Here is an 18,774-nt window from a genome sequence, read left to right on the forward strand (position 1 = left end):
GGGTGGTTAGGGCCATTTCAGAATCAAGCAATGAGAAGATCCAGAAGACTGAATCTGATTCCTGTAGCTCTTTTGAATCCTGTAGCTCATTTTGACTATGGAGAAGAAAAAGCAGCTATTCTGACATCTGTATAAACCAGGGGTTATCATCTTTATAGGGATTTCTTCTCCTTTCATATTTCCTTGCAAGAGCCATCAAGATCCATCTTTTTATAGTGCATCTCCTTGCTTACATAGTGTCTTGGACCTCATAGCTTGCATGCTTGGAGGAGCATGACAGAAACTCTTAAAACACTTATCTTGGCAGACCAAGTGTCTTGAGGAGGAGGTCTGTGACAGAGAATGATGCTGAACTTGGTTTTCCCAGGTTCCTTACACCTCAACCACCCTCTTTCCTTCTACCTGTGAGAGAGCTGGAGGAGTAAAGCAGGCAGAATTTGTCAATGCATGAAGTGGGAGCTTGTAATAGTAAAAATCTTAAGATTTTGTTCCTGTGAGCTGACAATGTAAAGTATTTAATACAGCGTGTGTCTACAGCTATACTGTGTTTCTGGCTGACTTCAGAAACCAAAGCCTTCAAAAAGTATAAAACTAATTTAAAATGAAACATTAAATAAAGACAGTTTGCGAGTTCTGTTTTTCTGGTATTTTCTTTCTTTTTTTTAACAAAAAAAATCCCCAACACTTTTCCTTTTGAAACATGAGAACAAGAGGGTTTGAGTTATATTTTACTTTTCCTGAGAAAAAAGGAAGCTCAGATTCTCCACTAATTACAGAGCTTCAGAATCCATGACACCAAAGATCACCAGAATGACAATATGTTCCTGAGATTTGGCAGTGTTTCAGAACAAGAAAAAACATGTGTTGAGGAGTCAGTTTGCTTGGTCTGATATCGGAGAACTGTAATGGAGCTGTTACCCACGCCCCTTTTCCTCTTCTAGAAGTATAATTAAACAGTTAACACATTTCAGACTTAATGGAATAATTAATGTAATTAAGCAGGGCTTCTTTCACAAGCAGAGAGCATGGTAAAGCAGCTCTGCTGTTTCTTTGGGATCAGAAGTATCCTTTTATTTTCACTTGCATCTTTCACCTATTTACATGAAGGTAAAGGGCAAGACAGTTTCCAAAATCGTTCAAAGAGCATTTTCAAAAGCAGCACACCAACAGCACGTGCTTAATTGGGAAATCAGGGACTTTGAACTTTTCAGATGGGAAAAATAGTGCTGAGGCAATTTTGAAAATGCTACCCCATATCTACTTTGGTTTTACTCTTCTGATCCAATGTGTTCATTTAAACAGACCTCTCCCTCAGATGAGGCAAGCAAGAAGCAGCTTTTAATGCCCCACCGCCCATCAGTGGACCACTCAGACGAACCATTTCAGAGGCAGAGGGCAGTGAGCGCTGTCAGCATCATCACCAGTGCCCTGGAAGGTAAGATGTATCTTTAGTTCCCAGACTGGAAGCCTCAGACTCAATGTTGATTGGCAGGAACAAAGTGACACAAAAGACCCTGACATTAGGCTCTTGTTGTGTTGCAAGAAGGCATTATAAGCAGTTACTGCAGCCCTTATAACAGAGGCAATGCTGTAACAGAAGGCAATAGAATCACTCTTACTCATGGACTTGTAAAAATCCTGACAAAATGCTGGCCAGATAATCAGTATTGGATCTGGTAAGATTTTTTTTGCCCCCATGGAATTTGATTTACTCAGGGCTAACCAAGATGCAGGGCAGTGGCACACCAGACTGTTTGGCTGACTGTACATACATTTGTATCTCATCTCTCTGGAGCTGGTGCAAAGGCTGGCATATGCAGTCACCAGCTACATGCAGAACATTGAAGTTGTTGTGGGAGAGGATAGTCTCCTTCTTGCGGAGCAGCTAGTGGGCCACAACAGTTTGGTGAGTGTTTGAATCCCACCATGAAATTTAAGAATTCTCAAAGGATCCGTTTGTCCATGCAAATATTTCTCAGCAAATGTTTATGTTGCTCATTAGACTTCTTATTAGATGCAGGAGGACTTCCCTTCCTAGTCTTTTCATGCACCTGAACTTTGCATTTCCCTTTCACAAATTTACTGATAGCAAGACAACAACTTACAGCAAGACAACACATTTCTAGGCTCTTTACATGCAGCATGAAAGAGCTTTTTAGAGTTCCTCATGTCTTCTACATTATAAATTGAAACAAAATAGGAAGTTGCAACTATACGAAAATGTCTGCCAAGAAAAATGCGGAGCAAGGAAAATTTCAAGTCTTTCTGTAGCCTTACTCTCTGTATTACTCATGAATAGAAAGGCAAGGCAAGACAGAAGGACTTATCTGGGAGATGCCTTACAGAAAGGGACTGGACCTTGCTCTTTGGAGACAACCCAGTAGGAAGCCACAAAGCCCTCTTCTTCCTCAGCTTCTTACCTTCCCTGTGGTTATATTCAACAGTATTGTGGCCAGAACATATATATGTTTATATCATTAAGGGAAATAAAATCTTGTATTTTTCTGATAGGTAAATAATCACTTAAATGTATTCCGGTATTTAGTGTAGTCTGCAAAGGTTTTGTTTGTTTTCTTTGTGGTTTTAAGCAATTAGCTTCGTGATTGATTTGCTTCTTTGTAATGTGTGAAGAATGCATAAAAGCCCTGAGCTGGATGACTTCTTATTCATTTAATGGTACTTTCTATTACTTTTTATCACAGAAATAGAGACCATCAAGTCTGGGGTAACTCAGAGGTTGACCATTTTTAGCTTCATATAGAAGAAAACAATCCTTATCAAAGATTTCCTAATTCCCAGTCTTTGCTTGGTCATTGAAACTGAATACTTGTTAACAACGAGAGGAATATCAAATCAGAATAAAATGAATCACAGGTTTTAACTGTAGCAATAGCTGTATGAATTGTGCTGAACTCTATGAAACCACCAGACCAGAAGTCCCTTCCCCTTTAGTTACACCTGATTTCTGCTCTCAGCTCTTGAGTAGTCATTATTTGTTTTCCCAGACATTGCAAAGTCTTGCAGACAGGAAGGACCTAGGGGGTTTTATTGGTTTGTGGGTTTGTTGGGTTTTTTTTTCATTTAAAAATAAGAAAAATACCCCCAACACACACTTTGTGTTCTTCTGACCATTTTTTTATAACAGTATAAAATAGCAGAAAAAAAAGCAGTGAAGTCTGATTTTATTTTTCCTTTTGCAGATTTTTTTCAAAATCCATTAGATCAGTTGTGTTTTCCAAAGATATCTGTGTTGAGAAAGGATGTGGTTTCTTAATTTATTTAAAATGCTTTGATGCCACATCACTGCCAAAACAGGACAGTTGCATCCACCTCCTTCCCTTGCTGAGCTCCTGCAGTTTGGTTTGACTGTACAAACAGTTGTTTTTCAGCTGGGACAATATGTAGAACCAGCTCACCCATAAGAAGCAGGAACACAAAAGCTGGCAAAAGGACAGAGGAATAACATATGGCTGAGGCTGAGAGATGGAAATGCCCTCTTTAGTAGCAACCTGGACTTACAGGAGCTTCTCTCAAGTGTGGAGCCTCAGGGAAAAGTCACTCATCTGATGTGTGCCCATTGTGAAGGTCTCCAAATTAATAATAGTGGAGTAAGCAGGGTTGGTTAGAAGTGATTACAAAAAGTATGGATTTACCTGGAAAATTAGATCCTTTGGAAAGTGACTGACCTAAATTCCTTATTAATTTCAGAGGTGGGTTTAAAAAAAAATAAATACAAAATTAAGATTTTACATTGAAATTGATTGAGGTATTTTTCATGTCTTTCACCTCCCATCATGTGGGATTCTCGCATCATTTTAGGCACCTTTAAACCCTGTTTGGAGGCTGGAAAAGACATAATCATTTCTCGGCAGCGATTTGGTTTCCTGGAGATCTCTGAGCGGAATAGATGTTTGTACAAAACCTGTGCATGCGGGACATAATCTGATATTTTAAAAGCTTGCTAGAGGACACCTAATACCTCAGTACTGTTGTCCAATGAAGAACAAATGCACAGAGAATGCATCCTGACTTGAGACAGGAGGCTGTTTATAAACTGATGGAAATAACAGCCTTGGCTGAAGTTTTCCTCTTATCAGTGCAGGTTCTAATTATATAGACTAAGACTATTATACAGCATTCCATGCCTATAAAGGAATCAGAAAAGGAAAGCATTAAGCTATTTCACTAATCATTATCATTCAGCCATTAACTGTCTTTTTTGGCTTTTCTTTTTCACTGTTTAATGCAAATTATACTTCTGAAGCTATTTCAATTCTTTCGTGCTCAAGTAAAATGGACATATGAAAGTTGTATTTTAGGTAATATTTTAAAAGCGCCTCTAAAAAGCACATTGGAGCCCTAGTAGCATTTTCAAACTGACTTATGAATTCCCCTGATTTTGTATGTGGGCCTTTTAGAAGAAATCAGAAAATAAATACCTGTTTGGATTGCGCAGCAAGAACAGAAACCTTATGGATAACCAGCGATACTCTAGCTCTCAAGTGATTAAATCAGCTCTAAATATGGGATTTAAGCTCTTTCAGCTCTTAGGTGCTTTAAAAGGTATATTTAAGATACTCCCAAAATGTGGCACAGGAATGAAAAAAATATTCCAATCTAATTTAAATGAAGATAGAGTATTCTTATCCACTTAAACTTGGAAAAATGGAAAACAGAGTGAAAATCTGAGCCTGTATATAATGCTGGACTTTACATATTTAGTGTGATTTTCTCTTTTTGTATCTAACACTTTTAAAAGGTTATTACTTTTAGAATAAGTCACTGTCTGCTAAGTGCAGGTCAACTGGCAAAAACTCCAAAGTGTGTAATTTGCCAACCTATTAGGACAGAAATATTTTTACCCTAAAAAAAAGTTTGGGGTAATTCAGGGGCCTTTCTTTATATTGTGAGTCATTTTAAGTGTTCTCTTGTCCTATAACTCAGTGTGAATTGACTGTTACTTTACTGCTTGTGACTTAGAGCTTGAGGAATCACACCAGAAATGTCCTCCCTGCTGGAACCACTTTGCTGTTAAATTTCTCATTTGGGATTGTTGCCCGCTTTGGCTTTTAATCAAGAAATTTGTCAAGTTTGTGGTAATGGACCCATTTACCGACCTCACCATCACCCTTTGCATTGTGCTGAACACGCTTTTCATGGCCTTGGAGCATTATAAGATGACGAAGGAGTTTGACCACATGCTTTACATAGGCAATTTGGTAAGTGAACATGAACTCGAAGTGCTACCTGAGGAGTATATTGCCTGCTTGTTAAAGTTTTGACTGCAGCTTGGAAAGACCCCATGCTGATATATTGTCAGCATCGCTTTGCCTATGACATGTCAAGTAAGTCCACAGTCACCTCTTCCTGAGGGTGAAGAAAAAAGAATGGAAGACAGTGGTCTGTATTGTGAAGTTAACATATTTTAATGTTGTTAGTAACCAGTAAATCCTGATAAGGTTAAAGTTTGTATCTGTTTAAGGAAAACAGAGAAGGATTAATGAGATTTACTTGGGATTTCTGTTAAAGCAATGATAAGGCAGTTCTTGGTGTCTAATCAGACTTCTAAGTTAAAATGAAACAAAACAACAAACCAAACAAACAAGAACCAAAGCCCAAAAAATCTACAGGAAAAAAAAAAATCAAACCCAAGGCAAGATAAATCCTGGAGAGAGAATGCACTTTGATTGTATGTAGATATGCATGTGGGAAGGCACCTATGCTACATTTTCTGTGTCCTGCTGTGCCTCCCTGCCTTAGCCATCAGCTTGTATTGGGTCCCATGCAAACCCTGGGGCAGAGGGAACATGGAGCAAAACATGGCTGATGCTTCAGGGGGAAATTCTGAACATGCAGGCTGGAGCAGCCAGGGATAGAACTGCAAAGTAAACAGAGACCACACTTCTCCAAGGAAAAGCAGAGTGACAGATCTACAGCCAAGTTGCAGGGACAGCAGAAAAGCCTTTCCAGAGGCGATGCAGTACAGTTTGTTAACCCCAGGGACCACTAAAATTCTGCAGTTACTACAAAAAAGGAAGCTTTTTCTTTAATCGTCTTTCTTGGGGTTTATGTTTAGAAGTTACCATGTTTTACTGCTTTAAAATCCTTTTAATTTTAGAAGAGTCTGTACTGGAAAAAGCATAGGCTATCTAGCTATGGCATGGTGGAATTGCCCCTGAAATCTATTGGTAGAAATAAAGATATCCTGTAGGATCAAAATTATTCTGTAGGACCTTGTTATTCTTAGCTCTGGGCCTTCTTGGCCAGGTTGAGGTTCTTCTCCTAGGCTGTGAGACCAGTCTCTAGTTTTTCAGCTGCTGTGTCTTGGCAAATCTCTCTGTGTAAAATCTGTTTGGGTATCTCTTGCCTCAGACCCACGTTCTTGCTCTCTGCAGAAAGCAGTAGATAAGGTAGCTCAGAAAGTCATCTCACAGGACTGCATCCAGCTCCATTTTGCACCCAGCCTTCCTTGTTGCTCAACAACTTAAAAATACTCCTTCAGACCCACTATCCATCAGAGCAGGTGGCAATGCTGCCATTTCCCCCTCTGGCAATTGGTAAATGTATCTGTTTCTTACTCTGCTTTTGGCAGACCAGCTTCTCTCTTTGCAGACCACAAGCAGTGAAACTCTAGCTCCTGGCATTCCTCCTACCAACATAGCTCTTGCAGACCTGCTGGGACTGAGCGGGGCTGAGCAGGGTGCCAACAAGGAAATAGAAACAATGAGCAGAGGTACAAATTGCAAACTAATTTTGCTAAATTTTGCAAACAAACAAACCCCAAAATCTCACTGTGAGTTCCTCAGCACTTCCTGGAGCTATTTCTCCTCTTTGTGCTAAAGTTGAAAATAAACAAAAAAAGCCTGCTAATATTTTTTTGTAGCAGGCTGATGGCATGGGCTTCCTTTCCCCTGAGATCCCAAGATGGGTCTGTGATATGCCAAACCACCCCAGCTCCCCACTACCAGCTTTACTTAAAGCCCCATATAACTGGATTGATTGTGAGTGGAGCAGGTCAGAGGAAGGTAACTCCATTTTGTGGAGGATTTTGCAAAGTCATTTGTAATGAAAAATGACTTTTTTTGCAATTTCCTATGAAAGAGACAGTCCTGGCTTCAGGGCAGGCTGCCAGGTGATTGCATTCCCTAAACCACAGACTGACAGACCCCTCCTCTGCCCCCCTGATGGCTGGTCATAGTCCTCCTATTGCATCTAACCCTCTTTGAATTATTACACTAGTATTAAATGGGGGAAATATTAAAAAGGGGAAATCTGTCATTTTTTTCCTCAAAACAAATGAAAGAATGAAAGTAGGCAATTGATTTGCTTTCTCTGAGAACAATTCTTTATCCACTGCCAGTCACTGGAGATCTCCTTCTCCGTCCAGCTACTTCATGCGGCATCTGTTACTTTGAGGCTCCTTTAGATCATCACTTACAGGAATAAACATTTTCAAATGTGATCAGAAGGCCAGGCAAGCACGTGTACATGGTTCATCTGCCTGGGTGGTGCCACCACTTAAAAAATGGTTAGCTAGAACAAGATTGCCCTGATTTTTATTTCCTTTAGAAACAGATACCATCATGCGATATTTAAGCCTAAATAGCTGAAATGATAGATAAAAGATTATTAATATTTTTTTAAAGGCAAAGCTCTCCAAATCACCGTTGTCATATTTAGCTCCAGCGGGGTGTTAAGTTACTTGCTTTCTTTCCAACCTTTATCACTTTAAGTATCCAGCCTCTTGTCCAAGTGTAGTCAGTGTGTACCAGGTGCCAGTGATTTGACAACTGCTGATGAAAATTCGTAACTGGTACACGTACATGATTCCTGATGCCTTTAGGAAGGCTCAGACATTTTGCTATCTTACCGTGACATTTCCTTCTCAGAAGGCTATTGATTAAAATGATTCAGGCAAAGAAAGTGATCCTCCTGAGTCATTTCTCAGCAAGATGGTTGCATAATGTATGCAGCTTGGTATTGTGGTTTTTAAGGCAGTCCCCTAGATACAATTTCACAGACATTCAGTTTTGTCTTGTTCCTCTGTCCTAAGGGAAATTGGAGCATTCTGATGGGAAGCTTTGGTAATCTCTGACCACCGTGACTCAGAAATTGTTGGCTAGTTAGAAGTATGAGACAGGTCATTGTGTTGGGTTTTTGGTAAGGGATGGTGATGCGATGTTGGTACATCCCAAGGTACTGTTGCAGCTCAAGGTGTTATTTTCCTGATGAAATTTATTTTTATTTATTTGTTTTTATTGCTTAATATCATAATTACATAACTTTAACTTTTCCCTTCTACATCTTATGGGGTTTCTCATCTCTGTTGCTTAGAGTTGGTCAGTTTTGCTGGGATAATGCTGCAAATACTTAGCTTATTTGAATGAAAATGCTTCTCTTTGAATGTATGTTACTGATATGTGTGCTCTGGGTTCCCCCTTTGTTTTTAACCAGCACAGTGTATTAATGTTGACTGTTTCATGGAAAACTGTGTGCTTTAATATATATGTACAATAGAGATTTTTTCAGAAACATAAAGCTCTGTGTAGCTTGTACTGGGACTAGGAATGAAAATGAAACTGTATGTGAAAAACTTAGTGCCCACATTTTGTCATTTCATGTTGACTGTAGCCTTATGTTGTGCACTTGAAATGTTACTTAAGGAGGCATGCAAAAGCACAAGATCTGGTTCTCTGAGATACTTTGCCAGGAGCGTGTTAAAACTGAATTTGCTGTCAGTAGCCTTACCTTCCACCCCCCCACCTCCTAGGTAATATTTATATGTTGTTTTACAGAAAAGTATTCCAATTAGAAGTTCCACCATATGACATTTGAACTGGGTCATAAATAAGCGATCTGTTCCCAAGACACTGTCAAAAGAAAATTGCCATAAGTATTTGTAAAAAAACGTCTAGGCCTCAAACTAGAGTTTCTAGTCACCTGTCAGCTATAACCTCAGAATGACTGGAGACTTATGTTGCCCTGATATTGACAATAATAACAAAATGAAAAGGGGCAATACAGCAGAAACACTACAACCCCAATACCCTTCAACACTCACGATCCATTTATTTGGGTTTCTCCACTGAAATGAGTAGATTTAACCTCTATAAAAGGTACCTTTACACTTTCTTTTTTTTACCACTGGGATTGTTCAGATGGTTGAAAGAGATGAAAATGTATGTTTCAATCCAGAGCTTGAATTTGGATGTCATTGTAACATTTGATGCAGCAGTATCAAATATTATTGTGAAAAGACTAGACAGAGTTGTAATAGTGATAAAGAACCAGGCATGAAAAATAAAGTATTTGCTTGTAAAATGTTTGGGGTTTTGGTTTCTGCTGTGTTCACCTGTGTCTGTGAAAAGTCTGCAAGCAAAGAGGTGTGCTTAAAAGGTTACTTTGACTTCATATTTTCTTTCTGCAGGTCTTCACTGGGATTTTTACAGCAGAAATGATCTTCAAAGTAATTGCCCTTGACCCCTACTACTATTTTCAGCAAGGCTGGAATATTTTTGACAGCATAATTGTTATTCTAAGCCTGATGGAACTGGGTTTGTCCAGTATGGGAAACCTGTCTGTTTTACGCTCCTTTCGACTGGTAATGGTCTTATTCTGTTCTCACCCCTCTTCTTTTCTGATATATAAGCTGACATGAATGCAACATATTTTCTTAAAAACGCATCTGCCTATAAAGACTTTAATTGCTGCAAACTGGTGAACAGTACGTGACAGTAATTATAGGCTGCGCGATAAATGGAATTGCTCCAGATTTACATCAGGGTAAATGAGAACATAATTTGATTCCTTCTAGCTGTGCCAGGTACTTGCAGAACACTTAAAATGTTTGAGCTCTAATTTGTAATAAAAATCTGCCATTTTATACCTGTACACCTGTTAGCATAGTCAGCAGATAATTGATAGCCCAAGAAATACAAGAGCCAGTATGTTGTTTTAGAAGTTATTCCTAAATTATGTTATAAACATGCCACTGTTCTTTTAAATGTTGTCAAAAGAAAATGTCTTTGAATTATTCAAGGGATGATTTTTTTTCCTAGAACTGATCAGCATAACATAGCATCTGTCTTTCACGGGAACTCCTTAGCTGTCAGCTTCTTTGTTATGCACGGGATAGTGGCATTCTATTAATGAGAGACTGCTGGCATATTGGAACAGAAAAGTAGTTTCCTTGCCAGCCTGACATTTGTGTTGCACTTCATGTACCAGGATGTCCATGCTAATCATTCTGGCCATGATATGGCTTCACAACTTGGAAAGACCAGGAAAATAAGCCCTTATGATTACATTTAGCAGAAGACTTTTTCCCAAAAATATTCTCTGTACTGCTTAAAAATGCTGAATTTTCACTGCTTGTGTTACATCCTGAGGGTTTCCTGTTAGTTTTTGAGCAATCCGTCTTCAATAGCGATGAAATTAACCTTCGATTGAAAACAGCACAACGGCTAGGCACCATTTATGTCCTTAAAATAGGTCTTAAGTGGGACGTGGGTTGTGCGTAGACTGCATGATCCTCGGCACAGAGGTGATTTTCACCCTGGGAGCTACCAGCTAATAGCATCTGGCTGAGACTTGCTCTGAAACACTGAGGAATTTCTTCTTTCTTTTTTGGGATCAAACCCTAAAACCCCTTCCCCCAGATGCCTGCCAGGCTGTTTAATTTGAGGAGAAAAAACAATGTAAAAGAAAATACAAAGACCTGAGTTTTCCTCCTTCCATCCTCTCCCCAGTCATTATGATTTTGGGGTAATGCGCTGCTAAAAGCAAGTCTGTCTAACAAGGCAGAGCATAGCTCTGCAAAACTGAATTCTTATCTAAGATGCCCAGCTGATATTTTATTAATAGTACTAGTGAGGTTAACAGGAAGTATGGCTAAAATCACCTTGTACCACACACACTGTGGTATTCAGCGTCTTTCATGTTTTATGCACTTTAATAATTCATCAGCTGAAATGTCTGTTGCTTCTGTGAACTGACACTGTTGTTTATGTTTTGTTCACAGCTGCGAGTCTTCAAGTTGGCAAAGTCCTGGCCGACCTTAAATACACTCATCAAAATCATCGGTAATTCAGTGGGTGCCCTCGGTAACCTCACTCTTGTGCTGGCAATCATCGTCTTTATTTTTGCTGTGGTAGGAATGCAGCTTTTTGGGAAAAGCTATATGGACAATGTGAAGAAGATAAGCACGACTGGCAATTTGCCACGGTGGCATATGAATGATTTTTTCCACTCGTTCCTCATCATCTTCCGAATTTTGTGTGGGGAGTGGATTGAGACCATGTGGGACTGCATGGAAGTAGCTGGGCAGCCGCTGTGCCTTCTCGTCTTCTTGTTGGTCATGGTGATAGGAAACCTAGTGGTGAGTTCTCAAGACTCTTTTTCTCTTTTTCCCAGTATGTGTGTGCAAATGTACCATTTTTTAATCCAGAAATAGCAAATCTAATATTGTTCCATGAATTTAATTCTATGAACCAAGTTGTCGCCCAGAGAAACTTGTTCATATCCCAAACACAAAATTGCTAGCATTGCATTACTAATTAGGAATGAAGGCTTACTCATTTTTGCAGAAGAATAGATAGTGTTTCACTAGGAGAAAGGCACATGGGCTAGTTATAATTATTTTATTTCTTAGGCCAGTCATGGGGCTGAAGGGATTCCATATCTCTCTTCTACACAGGAGGGAATAGCATCTTAACTGTCACTATACTGGGAGATGTTTTTATTTCCCTTCATTTTTGGTCCAGAACACATGAACCTTATAGCTATCACCATGTCTTTGAGTGGAGGTTTTGATGTCTTTAGCCTGCATGTTCTAGGAAGCTACAAGTTGTTTTTACAGTAGTCACTTGCTCACTTGCTTTTTTAATAGATTGTCATATAAGCATGGCTTACATAAGCTCTGAACCTATTAAGCCTGAATTGTATTTCCCTGTTGACATCTTAAGGAGCGCTTTGCTGGCTTGCATCATTGTGGAAATGTTTCGCCTGTTCAGCTTAACAGAGCGTCTTTGACATTGAGGCTCTAATGGACTTACTGTTTGTGTAGGAAGTTGTTTAATAGTAGATGCTGCTATAAAAAAAAAATCGTGTTTTGCTACCTATTGCTTTTAGGGGTTGTTTTGCTTTGAAGTACCCAAAGTGTTCAATCTCAGCTGCTTGAATATAAAAGTTCTTGAAAGAGCTTGTAGAAAAACAGAGAGCATTGTTTTGTTTACATTAATTTACATTTTAACAGTTAGTTTTGCACTGGCACAGGTTGCCCAGAGAAGCTGTGGTTGCCCCATCCCTGGCAGTGTTCAAGGCCAAATTGGATGGATCTTGGAGCAACCTGGTCTAGTGGAAGGTGTCCCTGCCTGTAGCAGGGGGATGGAACTAGATCATCTTTGAGGTCCCTCCTAACCAAAACCATTCTATTATTCTATAATTCAAGATGTTAGCAGCTAGAGAGAAAGTGATCTTATTCCTCTGGCATCACCAAGATTCTTGTCACATCTGCCAGTATTTGTGGTAGTGTCTGTGGTCACTTTCCCAACTGCAAGGCTAAGCGATACACAGGAGACCTCAACTACTAAAGTAAAGGCTGCAAACTGGTGTTGGAAGAGTTACAACCACTACAACTCTGTGGTATTTCCAGTGATTCAGTTTGCAGATCTTGACAAGTCTCACTAACATAAATTCAAAGGAATGACAGAAGAAAATTCAGTAGTTAGTAAGTGCCCTGGGTAACTTCATGTTATAGGGAGTCCAACTATTGAAAGGAATTTTAGTAAATCTTGTATCTTTGGTTTGTGTTTATACATCCTGCATATGTCTTGGACCAATGCAGTGCCAAGTGAAACTATTTTTACTGGGGGTCAGCTGACATTTGAGTCATCTTCAAAGAACTAAACTTTATAACATAGTTGGAAAGTATGTGCTGTGTAACTGCCTTTGGCACAATAGGACTGTGCTGTTATTGTCAGATGGCATTTTTACAATATTTGAAGCTGATTTGGAAGGTAAAACCAAGCTAAATATAATAAAATAATTCTCCTTCATTTGTAAGAAAGAGCTTCTGAAACTGCTAAGTGAAAAATTATGCTTAATGTTAAGTTTTATGAAGGGCTTAACATATTTCCTACATATGTGTATGCTACTGAGGTTAATAAGGAAAATTGCCATGACAGGAATTATTAAGAAGAAGAAGGGGAGCATGGGTAGTGAGGCAGTCTCTAGTGCCCCCTACTTTGGCAGGTCAGCCAACATGAGAGTCAAGCGTGACACCAGCCACTTCTCAGGGGACAACTGTGTGTAATGGGTGCTAACAACATGCATGAATAAAACTGACACTTCAATCACAGATGCAAAACCTGCCAACTTCATTCTGTGTGCATGGTGTATGCTGGCCAAGCCACCCTTTTATTCTTCTGCTGGCTACCTGGATGAAGCCTATTTTATACCAGCTTCTCCTGAAATGCCATCAAGTGAAGGGCAACTTGATGCAGGGCAAAAATGCACAATCTGACTTTGCTCATGCTCCAATTTGGCTGTGTATGACATAGACAGCACCCAAAAAGCATCAGTTAGCAATAACCCAAGCTAACAGCTGCAGTACATTAACACACCCTCAGAGCTGAGGTTCTGAATTGGTGTCTCACCTCTGCCTGATACACATATATCCCCTAGCACTTTCATGGTGCATTCATCACTCAATCCACCACAAGCTGGTAATTCACTGCTATATTTCCATGATGGATTTTGTCTTCCTGGACTCACAGGCATGCCAAGATGTAAAGTCTGTAACCAAAGAAATTCTGACATCTTCAGAATTTTCCTGAAACATGAAATATAAGGATGGAAGTGCTTTTTCAGGTTCAGCCCCAGGCTTTTCTTTTTTTTTTCTTCTTTTTTGTCTGCTGTCCATGGAAATACTATTCACTCAGGAAATGATATTTTATGAGAACACGAAGGTAGAAAGCACCATCAATTTCTAGGGTATCAGGTTATCCTGTAGGAAAAAATACATAACCATTATCATTGAATTAATGCGTGATGCATGGAATTATGAAATACAAAGTGTAAGGTCATGCACTCAGCCCTATTTAAGAATTTATGTTATGATCAAGTAGCTTACCAACAGAAAATGTTTGAGAGGATAATAAAAGTATATGTATCAGTCACTGTGGACATCTACATCTGAGATAATTGCATGGAGAAGCCTTTGCAGTCAGATCTGGTTAATGGAATCTACGAAGTCATAAAATATTTTACCAAAAAAGGCATCTAAAATGCAACAGATTAAATAGCACCTAAAAGTACCTATTTCTGTCCCTGAAGTCTTGGGAGGCAAATTTAGCTGTAGATGCCTCTATGTACATATCACTTTGGCTGACTGAACCAGTATGATGTCCCAGTGTACTGATACATTGCACCCATGAAAAAAATAAACAATATTCCAATAAATATTAGAAAAGGTAATTACAGAAAGTATGAATGCTGTTACACAGAGATCTGCAATACTAGATATGCAATATACCTCATTAATGACTGATGCTCAAGCAAGACTAAGTGATACTGGGAAAAGCACAGTATTGGAATATATCAGAATATGAAGATGAGGGGAACATAGAGCTAGGCATGGAAGGAGAATAATTGTGACAGGAGAATAGTAAGTGACAGGATATTGCTCATCCCAGAACAAATGAATATAAATCACTGTGGGTACCTTTAGGCTGGGTTTGGAAAGGAGACTTCTGACAGCACAATGAGGTTGTTCAGGAGGACTTTTCAGCAAGACTGACTAGCCCCAAATCAGTAGTGTGTGAGATAGAACTTGGCAAGTTTGTGAAGGAAACAACACATATTAGCAGGTGGTTTGACTTGGCTACCCAAGAGCACCTTCCAGTCACATTCTTGGAAAAATAAACGTTTATCCCACCCTACATGTCCTTCCTACAAGTCAGTGTAACATGGTTCCTTGAAGAGATGTTCTGGGAAAATGCCGATAAACCTCCATCAAGTCAAAATCTGTGGATTCTTAAGCTGGTCAGATGCCAAGAAAATGTCATTAAGTCTCATTTACCACCATTTCTATCTTTAACAGCCAAAGTCTGTTGATAAAATGACATATTACCACAGCTGTTCTGACAGAGACATGTCTCTGCAGTAAGGCAAGAAAGAAATCAAGTTATGGGAAATGATAACTTCTTAGTATTTCCACCTCAACACGTTCTTCCACAAGAGTCTATCTCCCTACCAGTAGAAGGTTTTCATGAGTGCCACCAGTGCAACATGGATGAAAATAAATGTCCTAGGATGATAAGGGTTAGGAGAATGAAGGGTCATTTATCATAGATCCTGGTTTTAATAATGTGCAAGAGAGAGATTGGGACTGGGAGGACTGTTGGAGTAGGAAAGAGAAGTGTCTACAGGTATATATGAAGCTTAGCCTATAAGAAGAAATTCACAGCAATTTCCTGCCCTAAATAACTTTCCTAAGTGACAGATGCTAAGTAACATAAAGAGTTGTTGGGTCTCATGCGGCTTTCTAATGCTTACTAGTTATGTCTGTAACCCTGTAGTTAGGCAAAATCACTTTCTATGTGCCCCTGCAAATTTGCATCTACCCAGATCAATTGTTTTACTTCTATTTGTTTTAACATTAAGAACAAAGGAAAGGCCTATGATAAATGTTTCATTCTGATGATCTTTGTTTGCTTTTTTAAAATTTGTTTGCTAACATTGCCTTTAGCTTGATGTTTGGAGTCAAGAAAACAGAACAAAAAAGTCACAAAAGAAGTAGCTGTGATGTACAGTGTATAAACTTGTGAGATGGGGCTGCCATTTGGATAGTCTGGTCTTCAGCACTGGGGATTTATTTCTATATGAAAGCATTTCCTAGAATTAATTACTGAGTGTTACTACATGAACACCATGTTCTCCAATCTAGGAACATGAGAGGGGCTGTATGTGGCCACCTGTGTAGAACTGGTAGCCCACCCTGTTGGAATCCATCAGCTGGGCAACTGTATGGGGGTTTCAAAGGCAAGGGACTATCCCAGCTGAAAGTTTGTGGTCAGTGCAGGGTTTGTAGAAGTTTAAGAATATGGAGGAAGATGATACACATTTGTCCTTGGTGCCAGAAAATGTTCTGGGAACATTCAATTTATTAGAATACGACTAGCCATGAAGTCCTGTCTCACCCAATACTGATACATCTCTATCACTGCAAATTTCCCAGCAGATCACAAGCAGGCTTGAAAGAAGCTTATGGTAATGTATCAGATTTTCTCTTTGTTTAAGTGAAATAGATATAGAGAACTATCACTGTCCCTTGTGGTAAAATCACAAGCAAAATAGGTAGACATCTAACAGGCCTAGGTAAAAAGTGGATTATAATTTTACATTTCAAGAGCTCAGGCAGCCAAAGCATATTATGACAGTCAAAGAAGGTCTTCAAATGAGAGTTATGTTTCTGCCTGACATGATGGGAATGTCACTGAGGAAAGCTAGAGCAAGACTCACACACTTTTAACAGACACGAGTCATTACATCAGGGGGTTTCAAGACCATGAAGCCTTAACAGGGTGATTAAGGGTTGCCTTATGCCAAAGGAATGAGGCCTCATTCATTAAGATTCCTTGTGTCAATAAACAAATTAAAATGGAACACTGATGATGTAAGACAGCATTTTTCCAGCTATCCTCTTATTTTCTTCACAAATTATGTACAAATCTAGAACTACCAAAGCCTTATTTTCATGGTGTTTACTCTCTGTCCCTAGAGAAATGTACAACTCAGGAGCTGCAGCAAGACTTCCTGAATCAAGTAATTATTTTTGCATTTAATGGCAAGCATATTCTCATTCATGGAGGCCACTGAAGACATCATTCTGTGAATAAAAGTTGATCTCCTTGGAGGGAAATCTAGTATTTATATTGGATCTGATGATTAAGATAAACAAACTGGAATTATAAACTAATGTGTGCCTTCTAATTGAAAATACTAGGTTAAACTGCTTGCTGAAAATTAAAGCAGGTTTGGGAAGAAGGTATTACAAGTCCAAGTTACAACATTTTAGGTTTTAGTTTTCTAGTTTTCAAACCACAGGAGAGGTCTGTGTCCTCAAGCTTTGTGTATTGTACTTCTACCACCACTTGTACTCTCGTTGGGCTCACCAGTTCCACTTCTTGCACAATGGAGGGAAGAGGTGATAAGATACAATTATATAAAGCTGGGGGAGAATAGCATTTATCAAGGAACTGGTTCAAAGAGAAGTTCAGGTTGTCCCAAGCCTTGCATAAGCACTGCCTTCCCTCTGCTCTCTCTGTACCTTCATGTTCGTGTCCTGGGTGCAGGTGTTGACCCAATCTACTCTTTCAGCAGCTCCCAACATTCTGGAAATGTGCATTTGTGGTTTTGGTTACATCAGCTCAGAAGGCCATCAGACAAACAGGTGACAATAGGTATGTCAGTAACAGTTGTTGTCAGGACACGCAAAATCTGTAAAGTGGAGTGCATGTGGGGCCCCATGGGAAAGGAGGAGGACTCATCAGTAAGCTACAGGAGCCATAATGACAGCCAGGGAATTCTAGGGACAAGGGCTGGAGAGTTAGAGGGTCTAAGAGAAGATAAGTGACCTCAAGGGATCATTACTAAGAAGTGGAAGTGTCATTTGAGTCTGTCTCATCAACTTGGACACTTACATAAGGGAGGTTAATTTGCTTTCTTGAGTCACATGCAGCTTTGCAGAAGACCAGCCTGGAATACATGAATAAGCACATTTGGGGACAGAGGCATGATATAGTCAAAACAACTGTCAGCATGTTACCATCCTTTCTGCTTCTTTTGGAGTGTGCTTATGGCTGGCAGCAGGTGTATCCAGCATTTGAATTTGGAGAACTCAAACTTCAGAGGAAAGTACCTAAACCTCAGCACATTTCCTGGCTTCTCCCTTCACATTTTTTTTTTCCATGCCAGCTACTGCATAGTCCACTTTTCCCAGAGCACTTTTTTCTGTTTGTATTCCCCATTATCCACCCTTGCTTGAGCAGCATCTGGGAAGCAGAGCACCGAGATAGCTGATGCTTTTAAGCAAATATCTGACTATACCTACTTAAGTATTAAGCATCCTCAAGTGTAGTGAAGGGTCCACCAGAAACAGAAGCATGTGATGATCAAAAAAATAAATCCTGACACCAACGATCAATCAGTGCAGTTGCTACTGATGACTCCTAGCAGAGATGGAAAGCTTGCATTCTTGTATGGGTTACTTTGAAGAAAAATCTTTTGCCTATGACACCAGGCTCTAAAAATTGTGTGATTTGGCAGTGCCCACATAAATACCTATAATTTATTTTATTGGGCATATATATCCCACCCTCATGTGTAACACCAGATGTTCATACTAGAAAGTCTGGGGAAATGAACCTTAGGATATTTATGATGGACCATCAAAGATTGCTGTGTTTCAGAAATGCCACTGTATAGTGGATTAAGTAGACTCCATTCAAAGCTTGGAGATAAAGGTCTGCTTTGCCCCAGAGAGATGAGGGAAGTGCACCTGAGAACAGATGGGAGGAGAAGCTACTTTCAAAATGAGCTCCTAAAAAGTAATCTGCTTCCTTCTGTCACTCCAGATTTATGAGTTTGTGATTCCTGCCACAGGCTCAGTTATTTCTTCTGAAGAGTTGAATCTTGGCACTTACTAACTATATCTGAGCACGCATCATGTATTAGGGGACAAGTGTGTTCAGTTCCTTTTTTCACTGTACTATA

General features: G+C 39.4%; 1 protein-coding gene across 2 annotated transcripts in view; it reads left to right on the forward strand.

Annotated features, from left to right (window-relative positions):
• LOC101874699 (sodium channel protein type 5 subunit alpha-like) overlaps positions 1-18,774 on the forward strand; it is a 168,495-nt gene that overhangs the window by 69,579 nt on the left and 80,142 nt on the right. For both annotated transcript variants that reach the window (XM_005150025.3, XM_031049886.2), the window contains exons 12-15: positions 1,303-1,435; positions 4,981-5,219; positions 9,428-9,601; positions 11,021-11,377. In XM_005150025.3, coding sequence (XP_005150082.2) covers positions 1,303-1,435; positions 4,981-5,219; positions 9,428-9,601; positions 11,021-11,377 — 903 coding nt within the window. The remainder of the gene's footprint in view (positions 1-1,302; positions 1,436-4,980; positions 5,220-9,427; positions 9,602-11,020; positions 11,378-18,774) is intronic.

The sequence above is a fragment of the Melopsittacus undulatus genome, chromosome 1 (genome assembly GCF_012275295.1).
Source record: "Melopsittacus undulatus isolate bMelUnd1 chromosome 1, bMelUnd1.mat.Z, whole genome shotgun sequence".
Taxonomy (NCBI): domain Eukaryota; kingdom Metazoa; phylum Chordata; class Aves; order Psittaciformes; family Psittaculidae; genus Melopsittacus; species Melopsittacus undulatus.